The 12,364-nt window shown below is 59.4% G+C and overlaps 1 protein-coding gene across 2 annotated transcripts; it reads right to left on the bottom strand.

Annotated features, from left to right (window-relative positions):
* Positions 1 to 431: 431 nt before the first annotated feature.
* On the bottom strand, positions 432 to 12,270 carry RHOG (ras homolog family member G). 2 transcript variants are annotated; one of them, XM_047754236.1, is made up of 2 exons: positions 12,165 to 12,270; positions 432 to 1,633 (listed from the first exon to the last, which is right to left on the bottom strand). In XM_047754236.1, exon 2 carries the CDS (start codon positions 1,582 to 1,584, stop codon positions 1,009 to 1,011), a length of 576 nt encoding a protein of 191 aa, XP_047610192.1. In that variant the 5' UTR covers positions 1,585 to 1,633; positions 12,165 to 12,270; the 3' UTR covers positions 432 to 1,008. The 2 variants fall into 2 exon arrangements, with proteins under 2 accessions (XP_047610192.1, XP_047610193.1); XM_047754237.1 differs by lacking the exon at positions 12,165 to 12,270 and adding an exon at positions 11,836 to 11,970.
* Between the last annotated feature and the right edge of the window lie 94 nt (positions 12,271 to 12,364).

Here is a 12,364-nt window from a genome sequence, read left to right as displayed (position 1 = left end):
AGGAGTGACGGAGCTAGCCCTGTAGTGACTCCAGGCCTGGAAGCTGGGATGCCTGGGGGTCTTGGGTTGAGGCAAAGGCCTGAGTTCCAGACCCAACTCCGTCAGTGAAGGGTTTTTCCCCTTCGGCGTATAAGGGGATGCATGTCGGAGAGCACCTACCTGCAGGCTGCTGGCTCTCAACCTCTCCCTTGCTGAGCCCTGGATCAGGGTTTTCCCTCGTGCTTTGTATCCCAGTCTGCTCCGCTCAGCGGGCCCCTCCAAGGGAGCCCAGCGCTCTGTTAGGGAAATTGGGGGGTCGGGACCACAATGAAGCCTATTGTCTCCTGTACCCTCTTGCGGGAAACAAAAGGCTCCCAGTCTCTGGGGAGCCCTAGCTCAGGCCCAGCCCCTGCCCAACCCCCAATGCCTAGCACACAGGGAGGAGCCAGGGCCACTGGAGACAGGAGGTTTTATTGATGCTGATGGGGGTAGGAGAGGCCCCCAGGAGCCCGGAGGGGGTGGGGTGGGGTGGGGGCCAAGTCAGTCGGCGGGCGCGGAAGGCCTGGGCACAGGGGCGTAGGGTAGGGCACGTGGATCTTCTCAGGGTTCCGTGGCTCCTTCCTGGGAAGGGGGAGCATCTTGAGGGGAGCGATTCCAAGAGCAGCGGGGAGAGGTCGGGGACAGCCAGAGCTCCAATCTGAGAAAGCACCGCAACTGGCAGCGACATCTGCGTGGACAGCGGGATCAGCTGCTCAGAAGGGAGGGGGCGCTGGGTTGGCTTCTTGGGGAGGGGTCCGACCTCGGCCTGGGGGAGCTCTCAAGAATACCTGGTGCTCCCAGGCGGAGTGGGGTGGGGCCCAAAGCCCCTCTCCCCGTGGGCCTCCTTAAGGAGCGAAAGGCATTTGGGGAGCCCCCTGGCAAGGGGTGCCAGGATTAGTCCTTAAGGCACAGCTGGGGGCAGACAAGGCGCCAAGGCACAAAGGCACAACTGGTGGGGGGCAGGGGCAGCCTCCAAGCTGAGTGCCAGGGTCACAAGAGGACGCAGGACCGCCCACGCTTGATGGGCGTGGGGTTGAGCACGGCCCGGACGGCCTCAGCAAACACTTCCTTGACGCCGTCCTGCTGCAGGGCCGAGCACTCGAGGTAGCGCACAGCGTGGATCTGCTTGGCCAGCGCCTGGCCCTGCTGCGGCGTGATGGGCGCCTGGCCCTGCTCCTTGAGGCGCCGTAGGGTGTCAGGCTGGGATCTCAGGTCCTTCTTGGTGCCCACCAGGAGGATGGGCACGTCGGGGCAGTGGTGGCACACCTCTGGATGCCACTTGTGCCGCACATTCTCATAGGAGGGCGGACTGGCGATGGAGAAACAGATGACGAAGACGTTGGTCTGAGGGTAGGAGAGTGTGCGGAGGCGGTCGTACTCCTCCTGGCCCGCTGTGTCCCACAGGTTCAGGTTCACGGTGCGCCCGTCGACTGCGCTCTGGGCGCTGTAATTGTCGAACACTGTGGGGATGTACTCCTTGGGGAAGGCGTTGGTTGTGTAGCAGATGAGCAGGCACGTCTTGCCCACAGCGCCATCGCCCACCACCACGCACTTGATGCTCTGCATCGCGGGTGCGGCTGCTGCAGTGGAGGCTGTGCCTCCCTCCCCTTCTGGCCTAGGGACAGACGAGAGGGACTCGTGGTTAGGGAGTCCGCCATCCACGGGCAAGAAAAGATGGCATACAGAGGGAAACCAGGCGTTCTCGTCATGTCGCAGTGGTTAACGAATCTGACTAGGAACCAGGAGCTTGCAGCTTCGATCCCTGGCCTTGCTCAGTGGGTTAAGGATCTGGCGTTGCTGTGGCTCTGGCGTAGGCCAGCGGCTACAGCTCCAATTCGACCCCTAGCCTGGGAACCTCCATATGCCCCAGGAGCGGCCCTAGAAAAGGCAAAAAAAAAAAAAAAAGGGAAACCCATTCTTTTTAACCTGACACCATCCCGAAATCCTATCAAGAGAGACTCAGAGAGACAGACACATGATGGGAGAGAGTCTGAGACCAAGCGGAGATGCTCGGAGGTACGGCGGCTGGGGCTGGGGCGTGTGATAGAGCAGGTGAAGCACCTGAGTTCTGAGGCCAGACGGCGAGGGGCAAAATCTGGTTCTGCTGTCTCCTAGCTGTATGACCCCAGACAAGCTACTTCACCTCTTTATGCCTCATTGTTCTAATCTGTAAAACGGGAGTAAAATAATAGCTCCCCCAGTGGGTTGTTGTGGGGATTATGTAAGTCTATATATATAAGGCAGCACATGCAGAGCATTTAGGACAGGCCGGGTCATAACAAGCCGTCAGTAATCATGCGCTGCTTTTCTTTTTCCTGCTTTTCGTCTAAGTGTAGATAAAAAGGAGGGGGCATAAGCGTAGAGGCCGGCCAGATCCTCCGGCAGACACGGAGCCCTCCTACTGAGCGGACTGGGGAGGGCTTCCAGCACAGGACAGCCGTCCCGGGTCCCTAGGAGATGCAGCCATGGATGGAGCCCCTCTCAACTCAGGGCCAGCCCCGCCTAACACTCTGATGTTTCAGTTCTAAATCTGACATCCTGGCAACTGAGGGCAACCCAAATGGTGCAGGGAGAAACCTGTTGAGTAGGAAGCACAATTCTCTAGACAGCGGCCGTATCTCATCCTGGGTACCCTGCGTGCGGGGAAAAGGAGGAAGAATTCGCCCCCTCGTTCCTGGAAGCACAGGAAACCCCATCTGGCCACACACAGCCAGCCTGGCAACTCAGGGCCGGAGACTGCTGGCGACTGAGCCGGGGCTGGGACTGGGTCTGGAACCTTGTACGGCACGATGCAAGGAGGCAGAGGCTGTGGCTCCCCGATGTCTGTATCCTGTCTCAAGGTGGAGTGAGGCCGACCTTCTAAGGCCGGCCAAGGAGGATGAACAGAAAAGTAGGGCAAAAACTTGATTTTCCCCTTAATTCCCTTTTCTGAGACCACGGCGTCTGCCTCTGAAGAATCCGAGGGGCTGGCAGACGCGTGGGTAGAGAATGAAGTACCACAAAGCACGAGCGCTGAGAACACACACAGGCTGGAACAGACTGGCCTGGGACTCGAAGCACAGCTCCCCCAGCCGGTCCTGTATGATCTCGGGCAACGTGTTTACGTTTCCTGAGCCTCAAATCTTCTCCTCCGTAGGACACGGATAAGCTTGCCTACGGGGCTGGGGTTGGTCAGAATAAAACACGTAGGAAGAGTCTGCCGGGAGGCGTGGCGCGCGGGAAGTGCCCTGTGAACAGGCTGCTGTAATTGTCAGTGGGGCAGGTGGAGAGGAGTCCAGCCCCAGCCATCACCCTGGTCGCCCCTGCATCTCACAGGGCCTGGAGGCGAGGCACCCTCTTCCGAGTTCGGGAACAGACCAGCACTTCCGGAAACCTGTGACTATTTATACGGCTGTGGCAAGGGTCCTCTAATTGGCTACTTCCTCTCAGCCATGGGGGACTTTTTCTGGCTCCTATGTGACTTCCTTTCCCTGCCGCTCCCTCACAGCCAGGTCCCTGCTCCGGGGAGGGCGCAGCCCTGTGTCAGACACACCCAGATCTCGGAGTACCCCGGTGTCACACAGCTAGAGAGCCTGGGAGGTGGGACGCAAGCCCCAGGCACCGTCACCACGGACACAGGTCCTCCGTTTCACTTCATACTCGGCCAGACCACACCCTGCTCTGACCACCTCTCACCCCTCCGCCTGACCTCTCCACCACGGGCTCCAAAGCCTCAAAAAATCAAATTTGGAGGCGGTAGGGGGGCAGGGGGGAATCCACCCCTGGGAAGCGGAAAAGGAACCCTGGTGGCGTGGAACCCGCTTAGGGCCCAGGGCTCGGTCCCAGCTCTCTCCCAGGCCCCAGCTTCCCCTCGGGCCAGCTGGGAGGGAAACGGGTTCCTTCTATGAGACTGCCTCTCTGTTTCACATTAAAAATATTTCCCTCTTATTTGCATGAGCACGTGTGTGTATTCAATCTCAGGAGAGGGCTTCGGGTATGGGTCCAGGAAGATAAGGACCCTCTAGGGCAGCAGAGAATTTCAGACTGGAGGTCAAGAAACCTAACAAGTCTAAGCCCCAGCTCTGCTCTGCTGCTGACGCTGCAACCAAGCAGGGGACACTTGGCCTCTCAGGGCCTTGGCTCCTAACCACGCCATGGAGAGCAAAAAGCCTGTGCAGGGCGCACTGGCTGAAAGGAGCCCTGAAGAGCCCGGGAAGCCGAGGGTAGTAGCCTAGGCCCCTGGGAGTATGGGCTGGGGGAGGTGAGTGAATCGGCAAATGCACAAGACTAGGCAACGTGGGGGCGAGTCAGGGGCGTCCATCCTCCCAGGGCTGTGCGGCCTCTCCCTTGGGGAGAAGGAGGGGGTCTTCGGGGGGAAGGTGTTGCTGCCATTACTTCTGACCACTGGATTCGCCAGGGACCCCAGCATCTCCAGAGCAGAACTCTGAGGCCTATAAACGCTCAGTTCCACACACAGCAGGGGAGTGGGCAGGACAGAGTGGCTGGGAGCTCTTCCCCCTCAAGCCCAGCACCGGGTTGGCCCAGGCGGGGAGGCGAGCGGGGAAGCCTGGCCGGCAGTCACAAGGCCCAAGAGACTGGAAGCACAGCTGGCTCCAAGGAGCTCTCCAGGGTGGGGTTATCAACGGGCAGTCCGTAGACCAGCCCTCGAAGGAGCGGGAGGGAGAGGGGAGCTTCTGGGCTGCCAAGGGAACAGGGACCGACACCAGAAAGGGACCCTGAGTGAGGCTGTGTCCAGAAAGAGTCCGGGCAGAAGCAGTGTCGCATCAGGTGAGGGCACTAGATACCCGAATCTGGCCTCCTGGGTTCACCTGCTGACTCTGCCCCTTGATTAGAAGCCCTCACGACGTACCACCCTGTAGCGATCACGTGCTGTTACATTATGTGATCCTCCCAACAGCCGGATGGTACAATTCCCATTTCCGGATGAGGAGACAAACTCAGAGCAGTGACAGTAACCCAGTGTCACACAGCTAGACAGCCTGGGAGGCAGGACGCAAACCCCGGTTTTGTGATCCAAAGTCCTCAGCGTGTCACACGGCCTCCAAGGTACCTCGTGCCAACTGACTGTGTGACCGTAAGCAACAGCAGGCGTGATAAAGCTCACCCTCCCGACCGCGAAGGGCAGCGAGGAGGATCTGAAGCCTGAGAATACACGTGCTTTGCAAACCGGGACGTGCCGTGCACACACAGGAGGTGGCGAGAGCCGAGCTTTTCACGGCAGGAGGCAGGAGGCACTGGGTCCGCGGGTGTCAGGGTGGTGCGGCAGCCCAATCCTCCTCCCCATTCGGCTCTAATTCAGACCCTCACCCTCTGTCCCAGGACAACGCTTGTCTCTGAAATCCCACAGCCTGAACCCGGTCAAATAAGCCGCCACAGCGCACTTAAGGAGGCTGCTCAAAGGTGGGGCCAGCCTGTACCCCATAGGACGAAGGGAGTCAGTGGTGCAGGTGGTCAAACAAGGAGTGTGGCTGCCTGGGGTTGGGGTTCAACTGTGACCTATTCACTATGTCACTTTAAAAAAAAAAAAGAATATTTGTTGAGTAAATAAATTAATGTTTGCAGATCAGTGTAGTATTAGCCATAATAAAACGACTTGATCAGGCTTTCTCTTCCCAGCTTAATAAGAGATCACGCCTGGTCCTTCATCTTGGCATTCAGAGTTCATCGTAATCTGACAGGGGTTCTGCAGTCAGATAGACCTGGGCTGAAATTCTAGCTCTGCCACTGGGAGCTGGGTAACACGCCCAACCTTAGAAGGCGGTCACACGAATGAAGTGTGGTGATGGGCAACGCACGCGCCCAAAGCAGGTACCCCTGCTCCAGAGGGGTCTCCGCGGTCCTTTGTAAGCATCAGGATGATTCTCGCCTCTGAACTTTCACTCTTGTTCTTCTCTCTGCTGCGTTCCCTCTCCCTTTTTGGAATCTGCCTCACTCGAGGCCTGGCTGAAGTCTCACAGTCCCACGAGGCTATGGAATTCTCCTTCCTTTGAACTTCCACAGCAAGGCCATCCTTTCAGTCCTTCTCTGGCTCTGTGACTCCTTCTCCATAGCCATCCATAAGTTCCTCAGCTTGCAGGTGGCCCCCTCCCCATGAGAAGCTTGTGCCTCTGGACCCCCCCCTACAAAAAAGCTGACTATGGGGCCAGGCAAGCAGGCGTGTGCCCCCACGGCCTTCTGGTTTGCCGGCTTCTGTCCCTGTTTCTGGGATCTGGGGAGACAGGTCAGAAGGCCATAGCTGGACCCACACCCCCACAGCCAACAGTGCAATGCTGAATCTTTTTGGACAGCAGTGACAGCCAAAAGCTTTGCCTGGGATGGGGAAAAAACAAACAAACAAACAAAAAAAAACCCTCTCTTCTCAGGACCAGCTTGACCTGGTTCCTGCAGGGAGCACAAGCCACGGGGCTCACCCCGTCTGTGTGTGCTTCCGAAGTCCAGCTTGTCCCCAGTGGGGACTGGTCTTGGGGTGTGGCCCAGGCAGGCCCAGAATGGGGGAGGGAAAGGAAGCAGCAGATTGCCTGATTGCCAGCTCGCTGCTGTGGCCGTTATAGCAGGGGAAGTGTCCCAACTGGGAGTGGGGGTAGGGGTGGGGAGGAATAGCCCTCAGAGATGGGGGAGTGTGGAGGCAATGGGAACTTTCTATAGCCTTCTAAACTGCTTCCCTGAGATGAGGGCTCCCCCTCTGCAGCCCTCCCTGAAACTCATTCCTACTATAGTCCATCCCTCTGGCCATTCTGATGCTAAGCTCTGGCCACATTGCCCTGATCCCTTCCAGAGGCAGCCTCACGTGCTTTTCTCCAAAACACATCAAGCGGCGCTATTTGCTGTCCTGGAGGGAATCCAGCATTTCTCCCCCATTTCCATCCTTCACCCCCCTGCCCCCCGACCCAGCAGCTCCAGCACCACTGCCACCTCCTCCAGGCAAGTTTCTGTAAATCACCCAAGTGACAAGTGACTTATCCCATCCTAGGTCTGGCCCCTGACTCTCTCCCAGGTGCAGTCTATCTTAGTCACGTGGCAACTGATCTGAATCTTATCGCTTGTCACCAGACCAGGAGGTCCTAGAGGGCAAGGTCCCGGCTGATCCGTCTCCCCAGGCTGAGCACAGCACACAGTGGCTGTCACAAAGTAGCTGAGTGAACTCAACTTGTCCTTCAACGCCGTGGCACATGGGAGGTGCTCTCCCTGGAATTCTGCTTCCCTACCTCAACCCCATCCCAGAGCCCCCTAGTTCTTCACAGCTCAGCTCTGTCCCCAGCTCCTCTAGGACACCACAGCCACCCCTTCTTCTGCCCTCCCTTCCCCAGCACTGCTGTTATACTGTTCATTGTGCTGAACCAACTGGATGTCCCATGAGCAGGGCACTCTGTCCTGCTTATGTCCAGAACCCCAGCAGAGGGCTGAGCAAAAGCTGCAGCCTGACACATGTCTTCCCCCATTGATTCACAGACCTTAATTCTGGGAACAAGGAGGGCCTCCAGGCCCAGAAGACACCGGACAAGGGCAACCAACTTCCTCTCCCCGAGGTGTGCAGTTTAGGGTAAAGAACACGCAGACGGGACTGCCCTGTCCTCAGCCGGCAGGGTACGAGAGGTACAGCAGGCCCAGCGGCCCAGTGGTGACGAGGTAGCTGGGAGGACAAGTGGTCCTGATGAGGCTAAGGACTGGGAGTATCTGGAGACTGGAACTGCTCAAGGATGAGGCCAGGGTCAGGGTCAGGAGGAGGGGTCAAGAAGCTCTGCCCATGGATCTGCCTGTTTTGCAGGGAGGGGTGAGGAGCACTGGTACCAAGAGGCTCAGGGGGCTGCAGCTGGGCGAGGAGGAGGAAGCTGGGGGAGACATGTGGTCAGCGTGGGGCTGGGACCAGGCCAAGGGCTGAGTCTCTCTCTTTCTTCCCCTTCTCTGATCAGCAGGGACAGAACCCAAGAGAACCCCGTTCCCAGCCTTAAAAAAACTCATCCATGCTGGAGGCTTCTCCGCCCTTCAGCCCCTGGAGAGGATCCCGCCCTCTGCAGGCAGGGTAAGAGACACAGCAAGCTGACTCTACCCACGAGGGGCCGGAGAGCAGGAGCAGACGGGACAGCTGAGCCCGGGGACCCGCTCACTCAGGCCCGCGGCCGTCCTCCTCTAGGCGGCCCAGCACGTGGGGTGCTCCACGAACCCCAGGGCGGGGCAGCTCTGGCCGGGGGAGCCAAGGAGGCTGCCCTCCCCCACCAGGCGGCCCAGAGGAAGGCTGAACACTGGCTTCCTCCTGCCTTCCTCCTCCCCGCCTACCAGCAGCTCAGCAGTCCCAGGGCCCCACGAAAGGCCCGACAAGTGGCACTTCCTTTGCCGTGGCTCATCCTGCACGAGGCTGTACAGAAGTGCCATCCTCCCGATCCTGCCTTCCCCAGCTGAAAATACCCACAGAGGCCCAGGGCTGCCCGGGCACTCCGGCCCCGCCCTGGCCCCCGGGGGGTTTCCACAAGGGAAAAACACATCAGGGAGGAAAGTCCGGCATCTATTTTCCACCACCAGTGGGGCAGAGCTGGAGCCGGCATGGCCTCCTCCCCATATTGCCGCCCCCCCCGCCCCCGGGAAACTTCCCGACGCTCTGCCCTCTTCCCTTGTGCTCTGGGGCAAGGGCCACAGCTTGTGGCCCTCAACAGATACTCGGACGGTTCAACGCTGGGCCCGGGGTCAGGGATCCCGCTGCGTGGAGCCACTGGGGGAAGGCGAGTCAGAGACAGCAGTGTTCTGGGCAATCTCCGGCGGCACCGACGGGCACCTTCTTAATGCTGAAGCTGAGCCCAGGACACAGAGCTGCCTCGGGTTATACCGAGGGCTGGGCGCAGATCCCGGACAAGGAACCAGGCCTCCTAACCTCTACCCTGGGAATGGGCCTATCTCCGTGACCTCTTTCAAGATGACCCTTCCCTGATTTATCCCTTCAGGAAATGGGCCAAATGGATCAGGCTGGTGTCTGAAACCTTTTTGCTTCTGGGCCATGACGCCTAGCCCACAGCGGGCAGCCATGATGGAGAAGTGACATTACTGGACTGACGGCCACCCCGTCCCAGCTGAGGAGTGACTGGGCAGAGGCCTTTCCCCCAATGCATGAGGACAAAAGAGGAAGCTGGACCCTGGACAGGAAAACCGGTCTGTTCTGGGGAGGTGGCCCAGGCTTTGTCTTCGGTTTCCCTCCTCCCGGACCCCTTCAAGCCTCACCTCTGGTGGGTCTACACTGGATGGAGGAGGGGTCTTCAGCCTGGACCTGGGCTTCCGTCTTCTTCCCACTCGCCTAGCTACTCTCATTCTAGTATCTTCCCAACTGTGTCCCTTTGGCCACAACCTTCCCAACCTTCCTGCTTAGGACCCCCCAAAAGCTTGCACCAGTCGCCTCATTTGCCCCAACGTTGTGCCAGAAACAACTCTCCAGATCCTCGACTCGCCCCCAGGATCTGTGACCATGTCACATTAGCTGCTTCTGTTCATGTCAAGTCCTTGACCATATTTCTTTAGCCAAGACCTCAACGGCCGCCTCCTACAGCAGCAGACAGACACATCTCTCCTGCCCCCCCCACCTATTTCCCCACTTAAATTCCTCCTATTCTGGTCATATTTTTCCAGCAATTAGCGCAAACCTGTAGGAGGCCCAGATCTTACGGGGGAGGAGCCCCTGGGTCTCATCCATCCTGTCTTCACTCAGAGCCGTGTGAGTTCCTCAGTTATCTAAGGTAAGTACTAGTTTGGCAGGTGGGGAGTCGGGGCTCCTGGGTGGTTTTTACCGAGCCCTGATGCTGGGAACGTGTCTTGACTACTCAGCTTCCCTGAGCTGGGATTTTTATGCTGGTCCCCTGGGATTTCCTCCTGGGGCCAAACTCCCCACATCTCCCGGAATGAAAGGAGGAGAGACAGGAGCACAGCGAAAGGGACAACAATTCATGGGCGAGGGACAACTGTGAGAAGGAAGACGACAGAGTGGGGGATGGTGCCAGACTTTAAACCTACTCTGCTTCGAACCCCACAAAACCTGCACTTGGCTTCGCTCCACTTCTTTTTTCCTCCAGTGGAGAGAAGTAAACAGAGCAGACCTGAGGAGGTGGACAGAGGCGGGATTTCTCAGGATGCATCCCAAAGGCTTGAGGAAGGAGCTCTAGAATGGGGACAACAAGAGCTTATAAAGCCAGGCTGAACTGCAATTAGACTCGGGAGAAATTCCCCAACAGAGGGAGAAGGGGCTAGGAGAGCCGGGGAGTACCAAGGATGCCTGAAGGCTGGGGGTGGGCAGAACTCCAGAGGGCTACCCACTCCAGGGAACGTGGGCACTGAGCTTAGGCAGGCCCTGAGAGGCAGCAGGGGGGAAGGGGCTCATAGCCCTCTTCTTTCTCGGAACTGGAACGAAAACGCATAAAGCTGAAGGTAGACCAGCTGTAGTCTTCCCTCCAGAATCCTGCCTTGACTGCTCCCTTTCCTTCCATCACACTTAGCTGGCCTGGGCCCATTCTCTCCACCAGGTGGTACTGGAGCCACTGAGCCCTGCAGTCAGGGACCTGGAGGCTGTCCCCGAGCCTCCAGGCCTGGCCTCTTGATCAAGCAGCCAAGGGTCTGGGCGATTTTGATTTCCCACGGCCTCTCTCACCAGTCCTGTTCCTGTGTCACTCTCCACCCTGATACCCTGACTGCTACAAACTGCTTCCTCCTACTAAACCACAACCTCACCCACTGCAGGTTCCCTTCATTCTGCTGGCTTCCCCTGCTCTGGGTCTTCTCAAGGCTGAAGGCAGTTATTTTGGCTTCAAAAGATAAAGATGTAGACACGCAGACACTTGCACGGGCACACACACACACACACACACACACACACACACACACACAGGTTTTCCAGCCCTTTCATCATCTCTGTCACAGGGAGCCTGCAACCTGCCTCTCTGAACTAGGGAGGTCTGAAAAGGCCTCACACTCACCAAAGATCCTGACCCCAAAGCTGGAGATAAGTGGCTGAAAGAAAAGAGGACAGAAAGTGATCCAGGGGAGTGGGGGAGATGGAAGGAGCAAGAGAGTGGATCTGTGCAGAAGCTGGGCAAGGACGTGGAGGGGCAGGGAGAGGACAGAGATGGCCAGAGAGGCAGGGCAGGCGAGAGGCCAGGGGCCAGGAATGACTGCATTTTGGGGAAAGGAGGATACAGGAGAGGGTGATGGAAGGTCTGTGGGTAGAGACTGAGGAAGGAACGGAGGAAGGCAGAATGAGCACATGCAGAATTCAGGGACTAACAATGTGGGGGGGGGGGGAGATTAGGGGATTAGGAGCCTCTCTGCTGCCTCCCAGAAGCCCTATTCTCTCCATCTCCTGAATACAGTACTGCTCTTGTGATGCCATCTCACCAAGGACTCTCAGTGCCTCTGAATAAGAGTCCTACCACTTCTACTCATAAGGCAGGACCAGGCCCCTGCCGTCCTCAGTTCACCCCCCAAAGGGCAAAGCCAGGCACAGGTCAAGGAGCACAACCCAGGTCTGCTCACTAAAATACCTGCTGCTCCGTCCCAGGGATGAAGAAGCCGGGCCTCGGGAAAACAGACTTACAGCGAGGGCTGGGGTCGGCGGGGCTCCCCCACCCTCCTCCTGAGCGCGAGGACCCTTGGGCTGCAGGCGGCGAGTCTGTGTCTGGACTGGCCCGATCTTCCTGGGAAAGAGCTCTTCCTCCCCAGCCCAGAGCTTCAGAGGCAACACACACGGCCCCTTTCACAACCTCACAGGTGTCACAACTGCCAGGGCACAGGCAGCGCCTTCTCCCGCTCAGAGCCCCCTCCCCGCACACGCTTCGGAACAGCCCCCACCTCCGAGTCCCCCCGCTGAGCTCTTCCACTCGGAGACTTTTCCCTCGGAGCAAGAGCCCCTCCGACCTCGGGAGTCCCTCGCGGCTCCCGGGAGCCGGGAGCGCCGCGGTCCGTCCGGAACCCGCCCGGCCCGAGCCGCCGCCGGCTCGCAGGGGCCCGTCCCCGCCCCGCCCGGCCGGCCGCGCCCGCCCAACTTGGAGCGAGCGGAGCACCTCCCGCTGGGGCCTCCTGCAGCCAAACTTGCCGGGCCCGCGCCCGCGCCCGCTCCCGGGCCGGCCGGGCTCCCCTTCCCCGGACCCCCCAGCCCGCCGGCCCGCGCCGGGCCTCACCTGGTGCCCTCCCCGCTGCGGGGGAGCTGGGGGCGGCGGCAGCGGCTCGGGGCTCGAGAAGGAAGTGAGAGCGGGAGGCCGGAGGAAGTGGGGGGGGCGGGCCGGCCGGCGGGGCGGGGCGGGGCGCGGGGGCGGGGCGGGCCGGGGCGGGGCCCGACGAGGAAGTCGGCGGGTCGGTCCCCCCACCCTCGGCGGCCCCC

The sequence above is a fragment of the Phacochoerus africanus genome, chromosome 11, assembly GCF_016906955.1.
Source record: "Phacochoerus africanus isolate WHEZ1 chromosome 11, ROS_Pafr_v1, whole genome shotgun sequence".
Taxonomy (NCBI): domain Eukaryota; kingdom Metazoa; phylum Chordata; class Mammalia; order Artiodactyla; family Suidae; genus Phacochoerus; species Phacochoerus africanus.
The sequence above is the reverse complement of the archived record's forward strand: the minus strand, read 5'-3'. Positions and strand labels throughout refer to the sequence as shown.